The sequence below is a fragment of the Cetorhinus maximus genome, chromosome 9, assembly GCF_964194155.1.
Source record: "Cetorhinus maximus chromosome 9, sCetMax3.hap1.1, whole genome shotgun sequence".
Classification (NCBI taxonomy): Eukaryota; Metazoa; Chordata; class Chondrichthyes; order Lamniformes; family Cetorhinidae; genus Cetorhinus; species Cetorhinus maximus.
The window spans coordinates 42443953-42467449 of record NC_135887.1 but is presented as its reverse complement, the minus strand read 5'-3'; the positions used below and the strand labels follow the sequence as shown (position 1 = coordinate 42467449).

The 23497-nt window shown below is 40.9% G+C and overlaps 1 protein-coding gene across 4 annotated transcripts in view; it reads left to right on the top strand.

Moving 5' to 3' along the window:
* auts2a (activator of transcription and developmental regulator AUTS2 a) overlaps window positions 1–23497 on the top strand; it is a 1158583-nt gene that overhangs the window by 527347 nt on the left and 607739 nt on the right. For all 4 annotated transcript variants that reach the window (XM_078548599.1, XM_078548600.1, XM_078548601.1 and 1 more), the window contains exon 5: window positions 13937–13972. In XM_078548599.1, coding sequence (XP_078404725.1) covers window positions 13937–13972 — 36 coding nt within the window. The remainder of the gene's footprint in view (window positions 1–13936; window positions 13973–23497) is intronic.

Genomic DNA, 23497 nt, shown 5'->3' with positions numbered 1-23497 from the left:
TTCAAGTTAAAAGACAGAACTGCAGGAAGCAAACATGGAACAGAGTGGGCTTGCGAGAAGCCGGCAGATCCGAGGAGACAGCCAAAGGTGGGTGACTCCTTATTATCGGCCTGTGAAGCAGTGGTGTTCTTTTGGCATGGCTGAGTATCTGAGAGAGTGAGTGGAAGGCGAAGCTTGAATGCACATAGTGATCCAGGAGAGAGGAACATTGGAAGGAGAGATCAAAACCCTGGAAGTGGATCCTTGTGAAAGATGTCTGAGAGAAAGTGTCGTTTGGGAGAAGATTCCAAAGCGAGTTCTTCGAGAGTGGGGATTGGAAACCCTTGTATGAAAGACGGAGTTCAGTGAGACTGATTGACTCACGTCTTGGGGGGAGATGATAAGATATCCGTAGCATTTGCTTTGGGTGGTATCTGCCATTTGGTTTTGGAGTGTGATGTGCCTGACCACAGTCCGCCTATTAGTTTACATGGACTGTAAACTTACTGGAAACATTAGAGAATAAGATAGATTTTGTAACTTGTGTTATCCTTATGATTCTGTATATAACTGTAAAGGTATTGTAGTGGGTGAAGGAGTGGTGTAATATAGTTGATCTTCTCTTGTTTTATTCTTTTGTTAAAAGTTCATTAGCTGACTCAGTAATTCTTTTCAGTAGCTGCCCTCCACATTTCTAAACAAAAAATAAAAGTTAGGATCAATCAGACCAGGTCCCACCCTGGGATCTGACTTGTCCAGTAGTGACATCAGCTGGGATCATAACAATATGAGCAGCTGTCCATGGAACGAATTACAGTAAGTATACTAAAGCAAAATACTGTGGATCCTGGACATCTGAAATGAAAGCAGAAAATTATGGAAATACTCAGCTGGTCAGGCAGCGCTTGTGGAGAGGGAATTAGGTCACACTTCAGGTCAATGAGCTTCTCTGCCAGAACAAAATGCCAGCTGGTTGTGGCAATTAATGGACGTTAAGTATCCCTGGCGTTAAGTGAACGGGAGATTAAAGTGAGAAGGTAGAGCAGCAATTAACCCAGAAGTGACCCCAGCCATCCTCCTCCTACATCCTTGGCACCTACCACAGACTCTCTTTCAAGGATTTTTAGGGTACTTGCTCATACAGAATTAGTAGCTGAATTGGGGGAGGCGGTGGCACAGTGGTTTTGTGACTAGACCAGTAATCCAGAGACCCAGGGTAATGCTCTGGGGATTCGGGTTTGAATCCCACCATGACAGATGGTGAAATTTCAATGCAGTAAAAATCTGGAATTAAAAGTCTGATGATGACCCACGAAACCATTGCTGATTGTCAAAACCCAACCGGTTCACTAGGGAAGGAAATCTGCTGTCCTTACCTGGTCTGGCCTTCATGTGACTCCAGACCCAGGACAACGTGGTTGACTCTTAAATGCCCTCTCAACGATGGCAATTGGGGATGGGCAATAAATGCTGGCCTAGCCAGTGACGCCCACATCCCATGAATGAATTGAAAAAGAGTTAAGGATTTTTCCTTTGCATGTTCTCTCTTGCTTGTTGTCAGTTGTCTCCTGCAAGCAGAGTAGAAATGAATAGTTCCAATTGTTGAGACAGCATGCAGTGATATCTATATCAATATATGGTCCTTAGTGAATATGTTGACTTGTAAACTCAGGGATGTTTGATGGGCAGATTCTTTTAGGCTCAGTGCAGACATGCCAACTGCCAGCAGTTCACACTGCCAGTCACTGCTGCCTTAGTCCTGTTGACATGCATTTGCCACTTCAACTCAGTGTACTTCTACAGTCAGCTGCACTTGAAGCCACATGTTAAAATTACTCCGCAATGTTCTAAACTCCTGTTGATTCAGTATGTGAAGTTTTTGCATTTGCATGAATCAGCAATACTTTATGAATCCTCAGAATTGTTTGTATTTGTGAACCATGAAAATCTTTGTGCACATGCATGGAAGCCAAAGCAGCACATGGGTCCCTCTTCTTGGATCAAGCTTTTGCCAGCAGACAGGTGACAGGATCTATTGAACTTGTGAGGCCTCCTTATTTCAAGAGTAAGGATTAAATCAGAGGAGCATTGCTCATCTGAAAAAAGATCCCTTTTAATAAAAATTAAACTTTAGTTATTTTCGCTAATATTCACTTATCATTAGGTACTCTGAGGGCATTAAGAGTCACCTACGTAAGTGCAAAACTACTGTTACAGAGGCCAGATGAGTAGGTTTCCTGTCTCAGTCAATATTAGTGAACTAGTTTTAACAATCTGACAGCTTTCACGATCACTTTCTGCTGTTGTCCCACAAATTACCAGACTTGCTGAACTCGATTTTACAACTTGCAATGATGGAATTTGAACTCTCAACCTCTGGACTGCTAGTGTAATGCTTTTCTGACCGACCACCCGCCTTCACCCTCATCCAAAACTCTTTTGCCTGTATCCTAACTTGCACCAAGTCTGGTTCACCCATCATGCTTATACTCACTGACCTGCACTGGCTCCCAGTCCAACAATGCCTCATTTTAAAATTTTCATCCTTGCTTTCAAATTCCTCTATGGCCTCACACCTCCCTGTCTCTAACTTCCTACAGAAGGTCTCTGCACTTCACCAATTGTGGCCTCTTGCGCATCCCCAATTTTAATCATTGGCAGCCATCTTTCAGCTGTCTAGTCCCTAAATTCTGGAATTTCCCCCTTAAACCTCTCCATCTGTCTCTGCTACTTTAAAACACTCCTTAAAACCCAATTATGGAATCAAGGCAAGGAGATGTTGTTAAGGTCATGATCAACCATGATCTAATTGAATTATGGAACTGGCCTGAGGTACTAAATGGCCTTCTCCTGTTCCCATTGTTATTCTGGTGAAAGTGGGCGACTTTTGTCACAAAGAGTATATGGAAGTAGAAGTTCAGATCAGGGATGAGCAAGATGCTGGGGTTGCCTGCAGATAATCTCATGCAGCTGCATTAAGATAGAGAAGAGGAGCGAGCCAATGATATGTCCTTGGGGGAGTCCAGCAATAAATGTATGGAGGTGGTAAAAGAATATCATTGTGGGAACTAAGACTATGATCATATGAGTGCAAATAATGAGAACAATCCCACAAAGCTGGACAATGGAGGAGAGTTGTTGAAGGCAGATGGCAGGGTTGGATATGTCAAAAGAAACAGAGAGGACACGAAATGAAGTGTAAGGTGTTAAAGTCATAAGGTCACAGTCACAGAGACTTTTGTTTGTGATTGCCTGTTAGGGCTGTTCCAGTACTGTAGGATGGAAAACTAATTGGAAAGATTCAAGTGGGAACTTTTAGAAGAGATGAGCATGGATTTGGGGACAACAGTTCATTCAGCAGCTGTTTATAAGGATTTGTGAGGGGTGGGGGAGGTTGATGGAGGGGTGATGGAAGTGCTTTTGACAGGACGAAGCACTGTCAACTACCATGTGAGGCCAAGGGTTGGTTGGTCAGTAATTTAGTGAGAATGGGGTCTAGGGAGAAGAAATATTGGTCGTCTGGACAGGATGAGCTTGGAGAGAATGTGGGATAAAGGAGAAAGTAGAAATAGAAAGGGGTTCAAGGTAAGACTGAGGTCAAGTAACTTGGAGAGAGCCTTCATTTGACAGGGAAGAGTGGAAAGCAGTAGAAGCAAGTGACTGGACTCTCTCTCTCTCTCTCAGTAGCAAAGAAATAATGTGCTTTGTGTTGTTAGAGGCGAGGATTGAGGGGGCAAGGGAAAGGGGTTTAAGTAGATGGTTGTTGGTGAAGTAAAGAAATCAGGGGTTAGCTTACCTCTCCTAGAGTATTGCATGACTTTGGTAGAGCGGATTGCGGCTTAGTGTAGCTTGATGCTGTGCACCCTCATCTGATGGTGGATAGCTAAGCCAGGTGTGCAATAGATATACGCTCAAGTCTGTGCCCAGTGGACTTAAGGGATTGAAGATGAGGGTGGTGGGGTCTACACTGTGTGACATAGTACAGCTTTAAAAAATGAGTAAAATGTGGGTAATACAAATGAAAAGTTTGATCATAATCTGAGAATATTGCTAATGTATGCTGAAACACAGAAAGCTAAAAGGTAGATGAAAATTTCACCACTTTTCTGGTGAGGAATAAATATTAAGGAAGTCCACTAACACAGTGAACCTCTTTACACTGTATGTGTTCCAGTGACCAGGATAACAAATGACAATGGTTCTGACCTTTCCTTCACCTCATTTTCCTTTATTTACCTCTTGTTTGAAGACCACTACTGAATAAAAATGATCCCTTTCCATTGCTATGACTACTGATGCTTCACATGGAATTCTGCAGATATTGCAGACAAGTTCTCAGTTTGTCCGAACTGACAGAACTTGATGGACTCAACTGACATTGGCACTGCTGTACTTTGTTTTACCTCGACCAAGTTACAGAAGATCTTGTAAAGAAACATCAAAGTAGAATATATTGTCGTTGTTTGGGCACTCATTGGTTACATTTGATGTTTGAAAAACATGATGTGGTCGTTAGTGTGATGGGTATTAATGAGAGCCAAGGGGTTGCTGCAACATTCATCTTTTACCTTACACTTCAGATAACATGCTGTCTTCAACCTTGACAACTTCAGGCGAAAGAAAAAGTGAAATAGGTTGCCCTTATTAAAAATTAGTGAACAATTAAACCATTTAAATGAAGAGACTTTTTAGCCGTTGTGAAAACATGGATATTAATCTTTTAAAGACTGCAATTTATACATAATGGTTTTTTTTCAGATTTTGTATAGCAATGCAGTAATATGCATTTAAAACCTGTCATTCCTGGCGTGTATTTTTATTAAGTTAATTGCACACAATTGTTTTTTTAAGTGTAGGCTAATGCAGTCTGCTGACAATCACATTGAATAAATTGTTTCTTAAACAGTTATCTACAACGTTGTTGCAGTGCACCAGAAATGAATTGGTACACTGCATTTAAAATGGATTTCTAAATGGTCTGGTTTTCACCACCCTATCTGAGTAGATTTACCCCCACACATGTTGTCATGATTTTATCAAGATTTAGTTTGAGAAAATGTTTTTATTATCCCAAACTATTAATGCAAACTTACAAAGATGCAACAGTGGATTCCTTTTTATGTCTGGAATTCAAGTTTAATTCCAGTCTAGACTGATTGATTGAAAATTTCCCCCCATTGGCTGCTGGGAACCTACATATGATATGAATTTGGGAAGTTACAGAGCAGTGACTTGAATTTGGCAACAAATTGGCCATCTTGTTCAGAGACGCCACAGGATGGCTGATGTGGCCAATTTTTAAAATGTGAAAGTGCTGCAGTAATGTCTTCTGACATTAGAGCCGTATAGTGGTGAAGTTCCTCTTCCCATAGGAAGGCGTGCCAAGAGACCGCCAACAAAGCTGCCAAAATATCTAAATGCTATTTCTTCAGACCATGAAACACCTACCTGACAATGACCATGGGAACCAGCCTTCTTAGGGTTTGGGTCGGCACAGATGGAAAGCTGCAGCCATTTGCTGGGAGTACACCTACAGTTACCATGCAGCATAAGAATGGCACATGCAAGAGCAGTAACATTTAACTGTGTCCTGATTCTTGGCTTCACCTCTTTGCTGACATGCTCCATTGTTGCCATAAGGAGATGATACCACAGAGTGGCAGAGGGACAATATTTACAGGTAAGCTTGTGCAATCATGTTTCATCTCCTAATTTAACAGTCTACAGGGTTAGTTGGAGGAAGCAGGTCCTTCAGGCCTACAATGTTCACCCACAAGTTGAACCAGACACCAGCTGAAAGTTACATATTCTGAAGGGTATTACCAAGTTTAAGAAATAAGTATCTAGCACCTTTCATGGTCACCAGATGTCTCGAAGTGCTTTACAGCCAGTGAAGAATTCCCACAAACATCAACATGATGACCAGTAATCTGTTTTTGTATTGTTGATTGAGGTTCAAATATTGGCTAGGACACCAGGAATATCCCCTCTTCTTCAAAGCAGTACCATGGTGCCTCTACCTGAGAGGGGATGAAAGGCAGCACCTCTAACAGAGCAGCACAGCCTCAGTACTGCACTGGAGCATCAGCCTTGGTTTTTGTGCTTAAGTCCTGGTGCGGGACTTGAACCCACAACCTTCTGACTCAGAGACAAGAGTGCTACCAACAGAGCCACAGCTGACACACAGTTTAAGAAGCATGTCTAAAGAAGGAACATTGGGTATGTCATAGATCATGGATGAATAACCTTGAGCTGGAGGCTCAAGATAGTTAAACTGTTGCTGGGTGAAGGCCCACCATTTTCATCAGCTCTTTGCATCGATTTACGATCCCAAACTCAGGTTTAATTTTGAAAGAGAAGATTCTTTGGGAGGAAGGGCGGACCAACCGCTTGTTATCTTGATCTGGATCATGTAGATTCACCTAATTTTGACCCATCACAGCTGTCACTAAACATTAAGTAATGTCAGTGGCATTTGTGCACAGATAGCTAGTGCAGTTCAGGTATCTCCGAGGAGTTCTTTGACTGATAATTTTGGGGAATTGCCACTCAACATCTTAGACAAGATTAAGCGTGGCTTTGGTATACTTGAAAATTCCATTGAAATGGGAAGGGTTCAGAACACAAGCTGCACCCCAGTGGCCTCTGCTCACGGAGATGGGTGGGTGCCTTCAGGATTTAAAATTCCTTTGGGATTGATTAAATGTGGGTCAAAATCCTGGAACTCCCTCTCTAACAGCACTGTGGGTGTACCTACACCACAGGGACTGCAGCAGTTCAAGAAGGCAGCTCACCACCACCTTCTGGGCCAACTAGGGACGGGCAATAAATGGGCCAGCGATGCCCACATCCCGTAAATGAATTTTTAAAAAGTACCACACACAAAGTTAATCAAGAAATTTGACCGGAGGTACGGTAGCAGAGTGGTTGCGCTACAAGTCTTACTGATGATCCTGAGACTTGAGTTCAAGTCCGGCCATGGTAGCTAGGGAATTTAAATTAAAGAAATGTGGAATCAAAAAAGTATTAACATCAAGTAATAGTGACCATAAGACAACCAGATTTGTTGTAAAAACCGATCTGATTCACTAATGTCCTTTTGGAGAGGGAACCATCCTATCCTGATCTTACCTATGTGTGACCAACAATGTGGTTGGCTCTTAACTGCCCTCAGAAATGGTCTAACAAGCCAATCAGTTCTATAGGGATGGCAATAAATGCTGGCCAGCGAATTAATAAAAATAATTTGCACACTGTGAGTGATGAACAAAACAAGGTCAGTGAAGGTTGCCAGAAAGGAAGATGAAGAGGAAAGTTGTACTTTTTTAAATGTTGCCTATCTGTCTGCCCACCTGAAATCTATATATGGTGGAGTAAATGGTAAATTAATGCTGCAGCAATGTGCCCAACATCGCTGTTGGGAGTATTTCCAATGTGGGCTCATTCTAAAAACACTGCAACTGAAGCTGTTAAACACTGGAGTGAAGCCAGAGTTGGTGGCATATAAAAACGGACCTAGTATTCCTCTTAAGTATGCCTTATAAACCCATGATAATGGCATTGCAGTGGGGTTTAATGCACCTGTGCTACTCTGTTATGGTTTCAAACTCTTTCGAGTTATCAACAGTCACAGATTGCAACCCTTTCGAGTACAATCACAGTTCTGGGTTTTTCTGGGAGTGGGACATGAACCCACAACCCTCTGATTCAAAGGCGAGGGTGCTATGGACTGAGCCACAGCTGACACCAAAAGTGCACTGAGCTATGCCGTAACTGGAGCATGATTTGGACCAGCCAGTTATGTGGAGAAATTTCACTTCTTCCACCTTGTTACATTTCTCTACAGGTGCATAACATAGACCTTAATACCCGGTTGTCAAGTCACATCAACACACCATACTTCCCACTGACTGAAAATGTGCAGTCTCTTTAAAAGCTAATTACTGAATAACTCAAGATTGCTGTTTACATGGTGTCACAGATGGATTTACCAAATTAGATGTTTTATTACTGTCTTGAAAAAAATAGCAACACTCTTTCTGAGTTGATTTTGATTACATTATTTTACACTGTGAATTAGTTGATCTAGCTGGCTGGATTGAACAGGTCCTATTCCATATTACTGAGGATTTGCCTTTTGGAAAATATCTATGGTAGGCCAGAAAAGCACTGTAGAAGCCAAGCAACCGCTAGCTTTGCCTCCTAAGTTATCCTTGCAGTCATCTTGAAGCCAGTCACATTTATTGGTTGGCTGCAGTTAATGTCCCTCAACAGTTTTTTGTCTCATGTTGAACTGGGTGGGCTGCATTTAATGCCAGCAGCCAATGGCGGGCCAGAAAGTCGAGAACAACCCCACCTTAGCTGTTCCTGGGAGCCTCGGCCTGACCCTGTGCCCATCAGGCAGTTAACTACCTGGTGTCGGGGCTCCAGACCCTTTAAGAGGCAAGATCCTGGCTCCAAGGCTCTTCAGTGCCAGCAGTGTCACTGGATATGGTGGCCACTGTTGGGACTACACCTGACCAGGAGCAGCAACAAGGAGCAGGCCCTACAACCTGGGTGAGTGCAGTTGAGCTCACCGGGTCAGTCGGGCAGGTCCTAGCAAAGAGGAGCTGGTGCGGGGGGAGGGGGGCAAGTGTCAGTGGGGAGGTTTCCCTGAGGGCAGCCCTTGACGTCAGGAGGAAGCCCTCCCTGGGTCACAGGGTGCCCAATCAGGACGGCCAGTGCCCCAAGCCCACAGGGAGGATGCCAGCTTTTACTGGGTCGTCTGCCCACATGGCGGGGCCCCTCATGGTGACAGGAAAAGACCCTTAAGTGGTCCTTGATTGGCCACTTAAGGACCACAATTGGCTCTGGACGGGAAGGCTGTCCTGGACCTTCCCTGGCCATGAGTGAATCGGATAGAGTCAGGAAGGCAATAGGACTCCATCTTAACTCCACATTCAAAGGCGCTGCTCCGCCTCAATCCCCCCCAACCCAACCCCACCACTTCGCTATCTATCCCCGTGGGCAGGGTTAAGTTCCACTCGTGGTATTCTGAATACACCATGCAATTCATTATCTGTTCCATTAATTACAAATCTCTTGTGTTTGGTTTATTCAAAGAAGATTAGATATTTGAAATAAAAACAAAAATACTCAGTTTGAGATTGAATTCACTCTGTTTTCCTACTCGCATCCATTAGATGTTGATTAGATAGGAAAGTTGTTCCATTCCTAAATTCCCATGCTGTAGAAATGGGAACAGAGATTATGGGATTAGCTATGTGTCCATCATTTCCTTCTCTGACAGTTCCACATCACCACTTATAAAAAGGTTACATCACATTATTTTCATCATGCTAGGGTGTCATGACTGTGGATTAGGTTTAAGATGTTCAGGTCTAAACAGATATGAAGCTGTTTCTGCTTACAGCAGAATTGATTTGGGCCAGGAAGATACAAGGATCCTGGTTGACAGGAGGGAGCTTGGGCTAGGGCTGGAAATTTGGGTTTATGGGGATTTTGAGTGGCAGGGATCCAGAGTGATGTGATGGGATTCACAGGATGGGTAAGGCATCTAATGTGGGCCTGGGCCCTTGGCAGCTTAGGCTAATTCAGAGGAGGGGGGAGGGGGAGTAGCTGGTGGATGAGGGTGAATTTCTGTGTGGAGTGTGCAATGGCTGATAAGAGTTTAGGAGTCTGGTGGGATGCAGACTCCAAGAGCAAAGGGTGTAGATGGCATTGGGAGCTCAAATCCATGAAAGAGTAAGCAGCACCTGATGGGATCAGAATCCTGGTGGGTGGAATGACAGGTGGTCTCTCAGGACAATATCTGGTGGGGAGGATGCACCTGTTGAAACTTGGGTTGGTGGGTGAGGTAAAGGATGCTGTGGTGAGTAGATTATCTCCAAGACTTTCCCGTCTCTGAAAACCATGTCTTAGTAGCAGCACTATTTGCTGTTTAAACAAAACATTTCTTTCATACTTCCCTCCTCTGACAGCCCAAAAGTGATCTGCAGCATGCCTTCTGTGGCACTGGGCATCCTTGACTGGTGCCTATACATACCACTCCAACATGCTAAATGCAACATGAGGCTCTGTTGACTCTCTTCCCAATCCCACACCAGGTCATGCAGCACCTTACACCCAAGGACATAAAGAAAGAAAGAAAAAATGCCAAAGAGGCAATACTAGAAAAGATGAGAGAAAATATGAGTATGGAATGGGAGAGAGAAATAGAGAGATATAACATAAGAGTTATAGTTTTCAACTGGCTTCTGTGTAACTACAATATTCAGATTTTGCCATGACAGTTGGTGTTTCTTGACAGTTAGACTGTGAAATTCAATTCTCTGTAGACAAATTTGAGGCATGTGAGAAAGCTACACATGATAGGAGTAGTAATTTTATCCTTGTTCCTGTGGAACCACACTATCCAGAATGCCACAATTGTTAATTGTGTACTAATTGTGTTTAATTGTATGCAGGTGGTGGGCATTAACTAGTGATTTGCTTGAACCCCTATAAATAGACATAGACAGAAACCGTGGTTATTGGATTAGGAGATGCATGCTTGTGATGTGTAACTCTGTAAGTAAATATAAAAATGTGTAAAGATTGGCTCCAGTTCTATCATTCACCAACTGGCTTTCTGGAATATGACAACAATGATCTGGATCTCTTGGCAACAAGATACAAGATTTACAAACTAATGGGCATGAATGGTAGAAAAAATGACAAATAAAAGGGATCAGAGAGGATGTCTATGATGTGCTTTGAATCTGACCGTGTGCAATGGGATATTGTGCCCAGAATCACCGTTAACAAAACCAAACATTGAGGGGTGACCTCTAGTTCAGGTGCTTATTGGTGGAATTTTGAGAAATACAAATCACTATGGGAAGAAAGACAAGGGAGAAATACTTTTTATGACACTGCAATTATGGCAAAGAGGAAGGAAGGTTTTGAGGGAAAAAAAAACAAATATGCAAATAAGCAAATGCTGCAAATTAATCTTGAGGTAGATTAAATAAATAAATATTTGATATTGGAAAGGAGTGAACTTACATTAATGTAGCAACTTCTCACATCCTTAAAATTTCCCACATCCTTAGAATTTCCCCAGGTACTTTTTAGATTCAGTGAAGTACTTGGTTGTGCATGCAATGTGGCAGTAATGTATGCAACAGAAAATCTCAGAAACAACAGATGTGGTGAATGACAAATTAATTTGAATTTGACCATGATGATTAAGGACAAATGTTAGCCAGGAAACTAAGAGAACTCCCTGTTCCTCCTAGTAGAGTACCAGGGGATGATTTATCTCATCAGAAAGATGCACTTTTAACAATGTATCATTCCCTTCGTAATAAACCAAAGTGTTAGCCTAGATTACCTGGGTCCTGGAGTGGAGCATCAGCACACAATACTACCAATGGAACTAAGCCAATGCTTAACTGAAAACCTGGGGGTGTGGGAAGTGGATTCCTGGCAGTTCATGATAAAAGTTTGACCACTGCTCAGGGAATTGGCCCAGTGAGACTAGCTGGAAGAATTTCCACGGGAGATCGAATCGTAACTTTTTAAAAATCCTTTATTAATTATTTTAAATCTACTTATTGTTGTCACTTTCATAACTTAACTATTCAGTGAAATTTGCACCATATTTAATATTTTTCTTTATCTGGTGTTTCTAAGGATTCTTGGTAAAGGAAGGAGGGGGGGAGGATTGCTTATAAATAATTTGTGCTATTTTTAAATGTCACCTGGACAGTATAAGATGTTCGCCACTCCCACTTGCCAAAGGTAAATTCCATCAGAAACTTGTATTGTGTCCACCGCATCAGTTTTTAGTAATTTTATTGTTTGAGTCGTATTTAACAACTTAACACATATTTTAAAATGTAAGCTTTATCCCCTCACTTGAATCCTTTTGATAATCAAATGATTCCAGTGTGAATTTAGGTCACTGCTACATATTTACTTTAGTACTGTCACAGGATGTTAATATTTTACGGATTCTTTTCTTAATTCAGCCAACCGCACTTAACTTGGGTTACGAACTTGTCTCTTCTATCCTCAACAAGCTAGAGCAGATGAAATCTATTTTCTTAAATAAGATAGTTTGATTTGTTTCAGTAGGTCAGACTGTTGGTCTAAACTATCTAATTAGTAGAAAAATAGGCATCAAGTCATTTCTTAGCAAATTGCATTATTAATAGGACATCTTAGACTCCACTTTTCAAACATTAATTCCATCAACTTCAATAAACTTCAGCCTTATTGGCATAGCAAGTAGTGTAGCTAGAAGCAGAAAGTTACAATGGGACATTGCTAGATTAAGGGAGTGGGCAAAGCTGTGGCAGATGGAGTTCAATGTGGGGAAATGTGAGGCCATCCCACTTTGAAGCTAACAGAAGTAAACCAGAGTATTTATTAAAAGGTGAGAAGGTAGGAACTGTAGAGGTAGCAGAGAGATTTCTGGTCCCATGTACAGAAACCATTAAAACTAGTGGACAGATATAAAAGATAATTAATACAAAAGCAGAATACTGCTGATGCTAAATATCTGAAATAAAAACAGAAAATGCTGGAAGCACTCTGAAGTTCATGCAGCAGCTGTTCTCATGAAGAGTCATCGACTTGAAATGTTAACTTGTTTCTCTCCACAGATGCTGCCTGACCTACTGAGTGTTTCCAGCATTTTCTCTTTCTACTTTAAAAAATAATTTAAATGGTTAATGGAACATTAGCCTTTATCTCAAGGAGGCTGGAATATAAAAGAATAGAGATTATGCTAAAGTATAAAGCTCTGGTTTAGACTGCATCTGGAGTACTACATTCAGTTCTGTCCATCATACCTCAGGAAATATATGTTGGGCTCGGAAGAGATGGAGTGCAGATTTGCCAGAATTATGTCAGGGCTAAAAGGGTTAATTTAGGCACAGCTAGGCTTGTATACCCTTGAGTATGGAAGATTGAGGTGTGATCTAATTGAGTGCTTAAGATGATTGAAGGAGTTGGTAAGACAGAGAGAAACATTTACCCCAGTGGGGGACTCCAGAACAAAGAGGTATAACTTTATAATTGGAACTAGACCATTCTGTGGTGGTTTCAGGAAACACACCTCCACCCAAAGGAACTTTCTACCCCAAAAAGTTGTTGAGTCTCAGTCAATTGAAAATTTCCAAACAAAAGTTGGTAGATTTTTGTTAGGCAAGGGTGTTAAGGTTACAGTCCCAAGACAGTTACGTGAACTGATTGAATTATGGATCAAGCTTGAGGGACCGAATGGCATATTGCTGTTCTTTATTCTGTGTGATACTGTGCATGTATGCTCTTATGCAACAATCTGAATGTATATTGTTAGCTTTGCTGAATTTATAACTTATTTTGGTCCAAGTAAATGCTGTCATTGTTCCTTAACTGTCTAAAGTGTTACTTTTCAAACACCTTGCTAATGTTATTGAAAATCACAGCAGAAATACTCTGCGTGAATACATTGACCCACTGTGTCATGTTCGAAAGAGTCAGTGAGTTTCTTTGGTCCCTTTTGAAGATTGACTTCTTTTACATAGTCACGCAGCAGAGCACAACAGCCTTGGCTCACTAACTCGAGACCAAGCCACTGAATGTCAAGAGCCACAGAGGTCACCTGATACTAGTCTGTTAAGTCTCAGCGCAAGGTAAAAATGCCATCATTACCCAGCTGCCTGTCATATAAATTGGCAATTACAGTGGCAGCAGAGATGTGGAGATCTGTAAATAGTGTTACCTCTCAATCCTGATGAGAGATGTGAGAAGAAAATGAGACCGTACAAGCTTGTTGCAAAACAGCTGACAAGGTTCCCCTCCGACCCTCCCCCAACGCTGAAACACCACGATGAAAGCACATGAGGGTTGCTAATGAACTCATGAGGATAGAATAATGTGGAATATGATCACTAATTTCCCTTTCTTCTCTTGTATTCTCTTGCAGAGCTCTGCTCATTCCAGTTTGGGAACTGGTTATTTTGTGAGTATGCATGCAAATTTGCAATCATTATACATTTTTAGTTTTTAAGCCATTATACATTTCAGTTGCTCGGTATTAAAACAGGTACAAGTGAAAGAATTGTAACGATCCTTGGGGACTGCTACAGTAAATTTAATGCCACTGCATTGGTAACTTGAGGGTCATGCAAGGATGCAAGACATCCATTGCCTAATGAGGAAGGAATTGCAATTATATTGTCATTGTATTAACTTGCTGCTCCCCATTGGGAAGCCAGTGGCAAACAACATTGAAACTGTCAATGTCATTTCTGGAATGAAATCTCATTAACATGCAGAGTATATTGCACTGGATCTCCAAGTCTGTTCTTGTTATTCAGACTATTTGTTATTCAGCAGACTTTTTTTTAAAGAAACATATGCTACTAACATACTTCTGAAAACTGACAACGCTGAGTTGATTAAAAGGACTATCGTGGTATTAAGGGGTAAATTTTGCACAGTGAGCTACTGGCCTGCAGCCTTATTTGACAGGTGTGTGAATCAGAGAAGATGGATCAACACGCATGAGACGGGGTGTGCAAACTCTTTTAGTGCTCAGGCATCTTCTGTTAATACTTAATAATTACAGTTATGAAGTAAGACTGTAAATAATATGCTAAAGAGTCTAGATTTAACAATCTGTCAACTGGCTGTCGACACTATTTTATGCCAAATGTGTTAAAGAAATTGCAATATCTCGTATGTAAAGATGCTGCTGCAATATTGAAGGATGTCAGCACTTCTGATTCTGCGTACAGCTTCTTAAATGTCTGCGAGATATACACACCTTTGTTTTGAAAGTATGGTCTCTTTATCGTTATATGGCTGAAGATTGGAAATTTTAGCATACAGGAAGGAGTCTTGACAATATGTTCAAAATGAGACAAATGCGGTGATCCTTTGGATAACAGTCTCGGGGAGCTATGCAAAAATGTTTGTTACATTGAAGATTTCTCTAATAGACAATTTGTGGTACATTAAAGGTCATGGCATATTAGAGCATGTAATGGTATGGGGCTACTGTACCTCCAAAGATCATTATAAACATATAAAGTTAATGGAAGAGCCATTATATTAACACTGGAATCCATTTGTACTGAAAGTAATGAACAGAATAGCAATGGTCATTATCACTGTTGTTCTGACAGCCACACACTGTTTTGGAACACTTGCCAGTCTCTTGCTGTAATAAATGATTTAGTGGAGTTATTAGCTCCATATAACTAATGTTGCTTAATAATAACTTTGTTACCTGGAGTGATACATTTGAGAGCTTAAAATGTATGGTGTGTATCAAAGAAGATATTGCTTTTGGAACAGAGATAAAAACAAAAAACTACTGCAGATGCTGGAAATCCAAAACAAAAACAGAATTACCTGGAAAAACTCAGCAGGTCTGGCAGCATCGGTGGAGAAGAAAAAATGCTGCCAGACCTGCTGAGTTTTTCCAGGTAATTCTGTTTTTGTATTGCTTTTGGAACAGTAGTTAGTGCTATCCTGTGATTTTGGAGTGTGTGTTGATGGCTGTATTATGCTACAAGCTATAGAAAATAACTTAATATTCCATTTTAACATGCAGAATTTCACCCAAAGACCTGTCATCCCTATGACTATTGACACAATGATAAATTGGTTATTTATAGATTTGCTTTTATAAATATCTTCACTATTCGTCAATTGTAAGATAAAAAGAAAACATCCTACCATCTGTTATTTTTGAAGACGTTGCCATATCTATGAAACCAGGTAGCCATAATCTATAACGGCACGTCTGAGAAAGGGTCCTTCAGCCATTTTAAGTGAATATTCACAGAATGATAAAATGATGCAGGACAGAAGAGACCACTGTGTCCATCCTGCTTGTATTGCTGGCTCTATGAAAGAGCTATCCAATCAGTCCCACTCCCCTGCTCCTTCCTCATAGTCCAGCAAATTTTTCCTTGACAAGTATTTATCCATTTCCCTTTTAAAATTAATTATTTAATCTGCTTCTACCACCCTTTTCAGGAGTCCATTCAGATCACAAAATCTCATTGCTTAACAACATATTTTCACGTTACCTCTGGTTCTTTTGCCAACTACCTTAAATCTGTGTCCTCTGGTTACTGTTGTGTTTGCTTCACCCTTGTATTAGCATTAAATACACAAAAGAGTACTGATCATGCATAAGAGATCAATTAACACTTCAACTTGGGTTCTTTATTGAGAGCTGACTACATATATACGGCAACAGATCTTCTCTGGACATGTGCTCTCTTCACACAGAGACGCAGAGGGTATAAGTCGTATGGTAAGTTACATCATTTCATTTACGCTGTGGTACATTAAAAATATAGTCACATCTCCTAACAGTATCTCACAACAGTTACCAACCTTTTTATCAGTGGAAACAGTTTCTCCTTATTGACTCAATCAAAACCCTTTAAGATATTGAACACCACAAATCCCCCTTTAACCTTTTCTGGTCAAAGGAGAACAACTCCAATTTCTCTAATCTCTTCATTTAAATTGAAGCCTTTCATCTCTAGTACTATTCTACTAAATCTCTGCTGCACCTTCCCTGAGACCTTGGCATCCTTTCTAAAGTGTGGTGTTCAGAAATGCAGTACTCCAGCTGGGACCTAACCAGTTTTTTTATAAAGGTTTAGCATAACCTCCTGGCTTTTGTATTCTATGACCCTGCTTATTATGTCAAGAGCCCTATATACCTTTTTAACAGCCTTTTCAACTTGTCCTGCTGTCCTCAAAGACTTGAGTATGTAGACCCTCGGATCTCCCTCTTCAGTTTATATTGCTCCCCTTCATCCTACCTCCCAAAGTGATTCACTTCACTGAATTAAATTTCATCTGCCATGCCTCTGCCTATTTTGCCAGTCTCTCTTCTCCTGAGACCTGTTCCTCTCCTTCCCATTGTTTAATACAGTTGCACGTTTGGTATTATCTGCTGCTTTGAAATAATGCCCAGTCTATTGAAATGCGTGAGATTAATCTACATCAATAGAAGTAGTGTTCCCCACGCTGATCCCAGGGGTCAGGAAAGCAATGGTTCACCACTACTTTCTGCTTTCTGTCCCTAAATCAGTTTTGTATCCATGTTGCTGCCCCTTTAATCCCATGGGCTTCAACTTTGCTGACAAGTCTTTTTGAAAGCCCATGCATACATCAATCACGCTCCCCTCATCAGCCTTATTTGTTACTTCATCGACGAACTTTATCAGTTAGACTGACTAGCCTCTAGTTGCTGGGTTTATTCCTCTCCCCTTTTTGATAGGAGTATTACATTTGCAAACCTCCAGTCCTCTGGTGCCACTCCCATATCTAAGAACAGTCGAAAGATTGTGGCCAAAGCCTCCACAATTCCACATTTCCTTCCCTCAGCAACCCATCCTGAACTGGTTGATTTTTCTGCTTTGAGTGCTGGCAGCCTTTTTAGTACCTCCTTTTTACATATTTTTATGCTACCCAATTTCTCAAGAACCGCCTCCTTTATGGTGACATTGGCAACATCCCCTTCTTTGGTAATGCAAAGTACTCATTTAGTAATCAGCCTCATCCTCTAGCTCCACATGAAGGTCTCCATTTTGGTCCCTAATCGACCTACCCTTTTGCTATTTATATGTTTACAAAAGACTTTGAGGTTCCCTTTTATGCTGTCATCTAATCTATTTTCATACACACTTTTTACCACTAATTTCCTCCTTGTCCCCTGTACTTTTTGTATTCAGTTCAGCTCTCTATTAAATTATGAACTCAACATTTATCATAAGCCACATTTTTCTGTTTCATTTCAATCTCTATAACTATAGTCATCTAGTGAGCTTAAGCTTTATGCAGCTTTCCTTTCCCCCTCATAGGCCTTAACTAGGATTTCAAAGCGAAATCCTAGTTTCCATCTTCTATCGAACAGTTATATCAGGGAGGTTCACAGTTCCCCAATAGACTTTAACACCCTGTATATTCTAATTGCTACTACAGTACTGATTTTGCGCACATACTCACAATTAGGAAGCTTTGCACACACCAGTGCTTCTTTTCCATCAACAGAAACTCCAAACATTGGATTAATAGTGTTGACTTGAGAACATGTCCTTGGTTAACATGAAGTGTTCTGTCCTGAAAGGTTCAACATGAGCTTGTGGCTTCAATTCCCACTGAAATTTAAGAATGGATGTTAAATATTGCAGCTCACTTAGCCTGATTCCCAACTTGGAGTGCAGAAGGATCACTTCCCTTTGTGGTCACCTCCTCTATGTTCTGCAAAGCTGAGCTATGCTTTTAATGGCTGAAATTAAATGAAGGATACCGTTAAGCAGTAAGATTGTGTATACTGCAGCAGGGAGATGGCATGAGACCATCGAACCTGTGGTTCAATCCAACCCTACCCTTGATTTGTCAATCTAGTGCACACCAAGGCATGGTTACTTACAGCTCAGCACTGTAAACAAGCAGTGAATATCAAACTTTGAACTCAGTCAAAACACTCCTGTAACATCACTCCAATTCCATAATAAGTGCTCTTTCCATCTTTTGCACACGCCCTAATTTCTTCCCTCTGCCTTCCTCCTTTCCTAAGCCACTAAAACTGGGCTTTTGTTCCATGGTTGCTAGCTGCCTTCACTTACCTCACTCGAGTTCTCACATGTGAGCTTGTACAGCTCTGTTCACCAAGTTCCAGGTTTAGACTGAGATTAGGTGATGAGGTGGGGGTGTGGCGGAGGTGGCAAGGCAGGAGAATCTGCACCAGAACCATGTAGTTGGATTGGTGCCACTTGTGCGCCACACTCAATCATCTGGCTAATTCTTTAGCTCTTGCTCAAAGTGATTTTGACTAAAATAGGCAATATCTTCAATTAAAGGTGAAGCATAATGAGCTTTAATGCCTGCTTTGGGCAGGATTGCACTGGGCTCTCCTTTAGCCCATCTGGACTGAGCCTAGGAGTAGTTCCATGCGTGGTGGAGCTCTGAAAGGGACAAGAGTATTTGTAGCCATATATTTTTAGTTTACAGTACGTTTTTACAGCACTTAAAATTTTTAGTCTTGTTATGAATAATACTTATTTAAATGGAACCTGAACAGGTATTATTATCTGCTAATTCACATGAAAGCCAGCTATAATTTGAATGTTTACAACTCTTCAAACTGAGAAGAGCTGTAAATGAGGGATTATGAAAAGAAAAAAAGCACTATAACAATACAAACCTTCAAGAGAATGACAAGGCCTGTTAAAAAGGCTACAGTCTTGTGACAGTCAGCGAGTCAAGTTCAAATTAATTATAGGGATTCGTTTTAAAACAACCAGATACTGTATTGTCATGGTGGCAGTGATACAAAAAAAATTGAAGGCACACCAGGGAGATCAGTAGGTATTGGAAGTGGATTGCCATCATTATGCCACCAACTATACCGGCAGGCCCCCTGGCATTCTTGCAATCACCAAGACGTACTGCTCCATGTGGCTTGGGTTAGCAGGGAGCCTATTGCATAATGGTGCCATCTCCTGCAAGGATACCTGCAGCCAATCTGCACCAGAGAGATGGCACTGCCAGTGGCAGTCATGGTCACTGCTGAATTTCTTCCAGGTTAGTATTGACTGCAGATTCAGCTGAAAGTTTTTACCCCACTGGTAAATGTCCCTTTCAATTTAAGGACTGATAACCACATAATATTCTACCCTCCCCCTAGCATGACCCCAAGCATAATGAAGATCCTGCGATGTTTGGGTGAATAAGGGCTATTCTTGGGAAATCCCTCAAGATTGAACTTGCACATTAGAAAATATAGCCGTCGGAGTGCCAGGTGGGCAGTACAGTCAAACCCAGCCTGAGATCAGTAGTGGCCCCAGAGGTTTTGTCCCAGATTTGATCATAGTCCAGCAATTGAACCTGGCATCTTTCTGTATGTGTGGTTGAGTACCACTTAAAATGATATGTTGTTCTGCTAATGCATTGTAGCGATTTAATAAATGCTTCTTGCTCAGGGCAATAGCCTAGTGAAGGGCTTGGTACCCCAACTTATTTGCACAATGTAAGTGTAATTTCATAAGAGTTTAAACTATTTTCAGTCCTGTCACTGGGTTTGAACTGGTCTTGATAAATTGGTTTTGAGTAAACTAATTCTCACTGGAATCTGTTCAAAACTATCCAGAACACTTCAATCTAGTCTCTCTTAGCCCTGGCTGATTTTTCTTTTCCCCCCAGCAGGGTTGCCCTGTTACACAAAGAGAGTATTGTGTCTCTCAGTTGCTGTATTAGAAATATCAACATGTCAAGCAACCTATTGTTCCCGTTTCAAAAAAAAATCTCTGATATTATTTAGGAAAAACTCTATTCTGGTTTTGCAAATTGTTGGAAGCAGTTAAGATTTTTTTTTTGCAAAGAAGGATAAGTTACTTTGGAGATCAGCCGATTTACAACACAATCCACATTCTCTTATTAACGTACATGGAAAAAATAAAAAACAGCTGTGCTTTGCTAGTTATTTTGTAGCAAAATGTGTACAGAGATTTATTAAAAACATATTTTAGACAAATGAATTTTGTGACTGATCCCAAGCTATAGAATTCTCTTTTCTATCATTCCAAAATATAAATGGTAATTTGGAAAGCTTTCATGCCATTTGTTCTAAATGAGCGTTACTCAGTACCAAATAATAAGGATGGCCCTTTATTGAGTGGTTAACACTCCGGTTCCTGATCCACTGAACACAGGGCCAATCCTAGCACCAGCAAATACTTGCAGACTTGTGCTATGTTTGTTGGTGGTTGGCTACTCTCTTTGTTTGGGTTGCCTTAACTGAGGAGAGAGATGCAGTCTTTCAGCCAACTGCCAGTATTTGAGGAAGAATCATTAGGATAGAAGTCAAGGTCATCCAACAACAGCACTCCAGAGACTAAAAGGTGAAAAATCATTGGTGATATTGAAGGAGAGGTACCTCTCTGACTCATACTTAACTCCCACTGTGAGATGTGCAGTTAGTCTGCTATATTAATGTCAAACTTTTGCGTTGGCCATAAAGCTGAACAGCTTGGGCATGAAGGCTGACACTTTCATTGAATGCTGCTGCATGTTCACCATTCAATGAAATCTGCAAACTTCAACCTCAGTCTAAAGCCAGACCATTTACGCAGTATATGTGAACTCCTGGCATAGTTTTTGCCTGAAGTTTACCAAAGTGGGGGCATCAAAAGGTGTGCAAGAAAATTTAAGGGGATATAGCAACTTCTAGGAAATGCAGCCAAATTTGTGGCATTTAAAAATATCTGGAGTTCCCTCTATTCACCTCTATGCCTCTCTACCACCCACTCCTCCTTCAAGAATCTCCTTAAAGACCGGCCTCTTTGTCCAAGCTTTTGGTCACCAATCCTAATACCTCCTTATGTGGCCCAATGTCAAATCTTGTTTGATAGCACTCCTATCAAGCACCTGTGGATGTTTTAATACATTAAAGGCACTTTATAAAGGCAAGTTGTAGTTATTTAAAAAGACATGTAAACGTAGAAAATATACATTTTGTTTTACCAAATAGCTGCCGGAGGTGTGATTGGCGGGATGGGGTGGTGTGAAGAGATAACACAATTCCGTAGTTGACAAAATAAATGTGGACGCACAAAATCAAGTCTTTGGGAAAATGATGGAACGGCGCAGCACTTGACTACCTACGTGATGACTGGCAAAGTAGAGTTTTGCAGATGGAGTAATCAAAGTGGGATGCCATGTTTGAAAATCTAGAATACTTTTTCCTGAAGACAGTAGATAGTTGCCGCCGGGTCGAATGCTGCATAAAGCACTTTCAGAAAGTGGGAACAGCTGCCAGGGAAGGCGCAACACTTTCAGAAAATCTGCCATGTTGATTTTCGTCTTGAGCAGCACCTGCAGGGAGCACAGAAAATCCACCTCCACCTTCCTAGAGGCAGACAATAACTATGACTTTGCCATCATTTCCCATCTTGAGAAGAAATGGAAAAATAAACTTCTATCTCAAAGTTATTGATATCTTTAACTTAATCTGTTTCATGCCCTGATGTTTTCATTTGCTGGCTACACCGAGGAGACATAGTGCTGTTGCTAGTGAATCGTTAATAGGGGCAATACTTTGCCTTTTTTCTGCTAATACCTAAAGCTGAAAACATGGACCCCTCTTAAGTATTTCATGAAAGAATCCAAAGATCTGACTTTAATTACATTGCTGGTTATTTCATTCAATATCCTTTAGAATCCTGGTTATATTACGTTCAGATGTTACAACAAAGTCCTGGATATATTTCCTCCTTACAGAGTTCATAACATTTCAATAATGCCTCACCTTTATTATTTCTTTTCAATCCCCTTCATTTGATCAATCATAGTAAAACTTTCTTTTCACTCAACTTCACTCTGCAGAGTGCAGAGGGATGGGCGGAAATGTGATATTTACAAAGTGGAGTTAGGACATTGAGATTTTGTGCAAATGTGGAAGAGGAAATTTCTAAGAAGGAGGGGAATGCGAGGATCAAAGTCTCAATGTAATGAAGGTGATTATAAGCATAATGGAGTAAGTAGTGGTGGTGGGATAGGGACATGGCATGATGATATGAGAAAGGGTTCACTCTGCAACTGAGGGGCTGGTGCAAAGCTCTATTGACTCCTTGAGTGGTAGTCTGCAAAGCCCAAAGCTACAGTGATGCACCAGATGTGCTTAAATGTGGAAGAAGTAGCAGATTTTGCTGTTTGTGTGATGTGCAGAGAGGACAAGCTGTAGATCTCAGTGTTTTATTTGGATCAGATTAAATAAGAAAATAATGTTTGTTGAATGAATCATGTACTGCTTTTAGTTCTGGGAGATGCATAACGTTTTATAGTCTTGTTGTGGGTTTTAACAATGAAAGCGTGATTTTTGTTAAAGATGATTCTGTTTTGAAGTTGATGTGTAGGGACGCAGGAATCTCCTGAAGATCGGCAGAGGTAAGAGTCATGAATGTATTTACTATAACTTAAAAAGTTTTATATCAGATGTATATCAACATAACACTTCAATAGCATGTTTGAGTTTAAAAAAAATTGAGAAGCAAAGTAATACAAAGGGCATTAAACCTGCAATAGCCTACATTCCCACCCTTTTGTTGATATAAAATGTGCTCATCGTAATAAGTCAGCCCTGGGAAAGATGTTATTTAAATTCTCGAGCTATTAAAATGGCGATTCAAAGTAATTGTATTTTTTAAAATCTTATTCATCATCCGTAAATGATGACATCAATCCTGTATACGAATGAATGTCAACCAAGTTAAAACAAGGACAGTTCTCAAGTGTAAAAATAAAATACTGAGAACATGGGAAATCTGAGGTAAAAGCAGAACATTTTGGAAATGTTCAGCAGGGTCAGGCAGCATCTGTGGAGTAGGAAACGGAGTTAACGGGCGGAATTCTCCCATCCCGCTGGAATGCCACCAGCATAAAAATAGCTTGTGATTCTCCTGATGGCGGGTCGGTTATCCGGCTGCCGAGTGGCGTGAAGACCATTTGCATT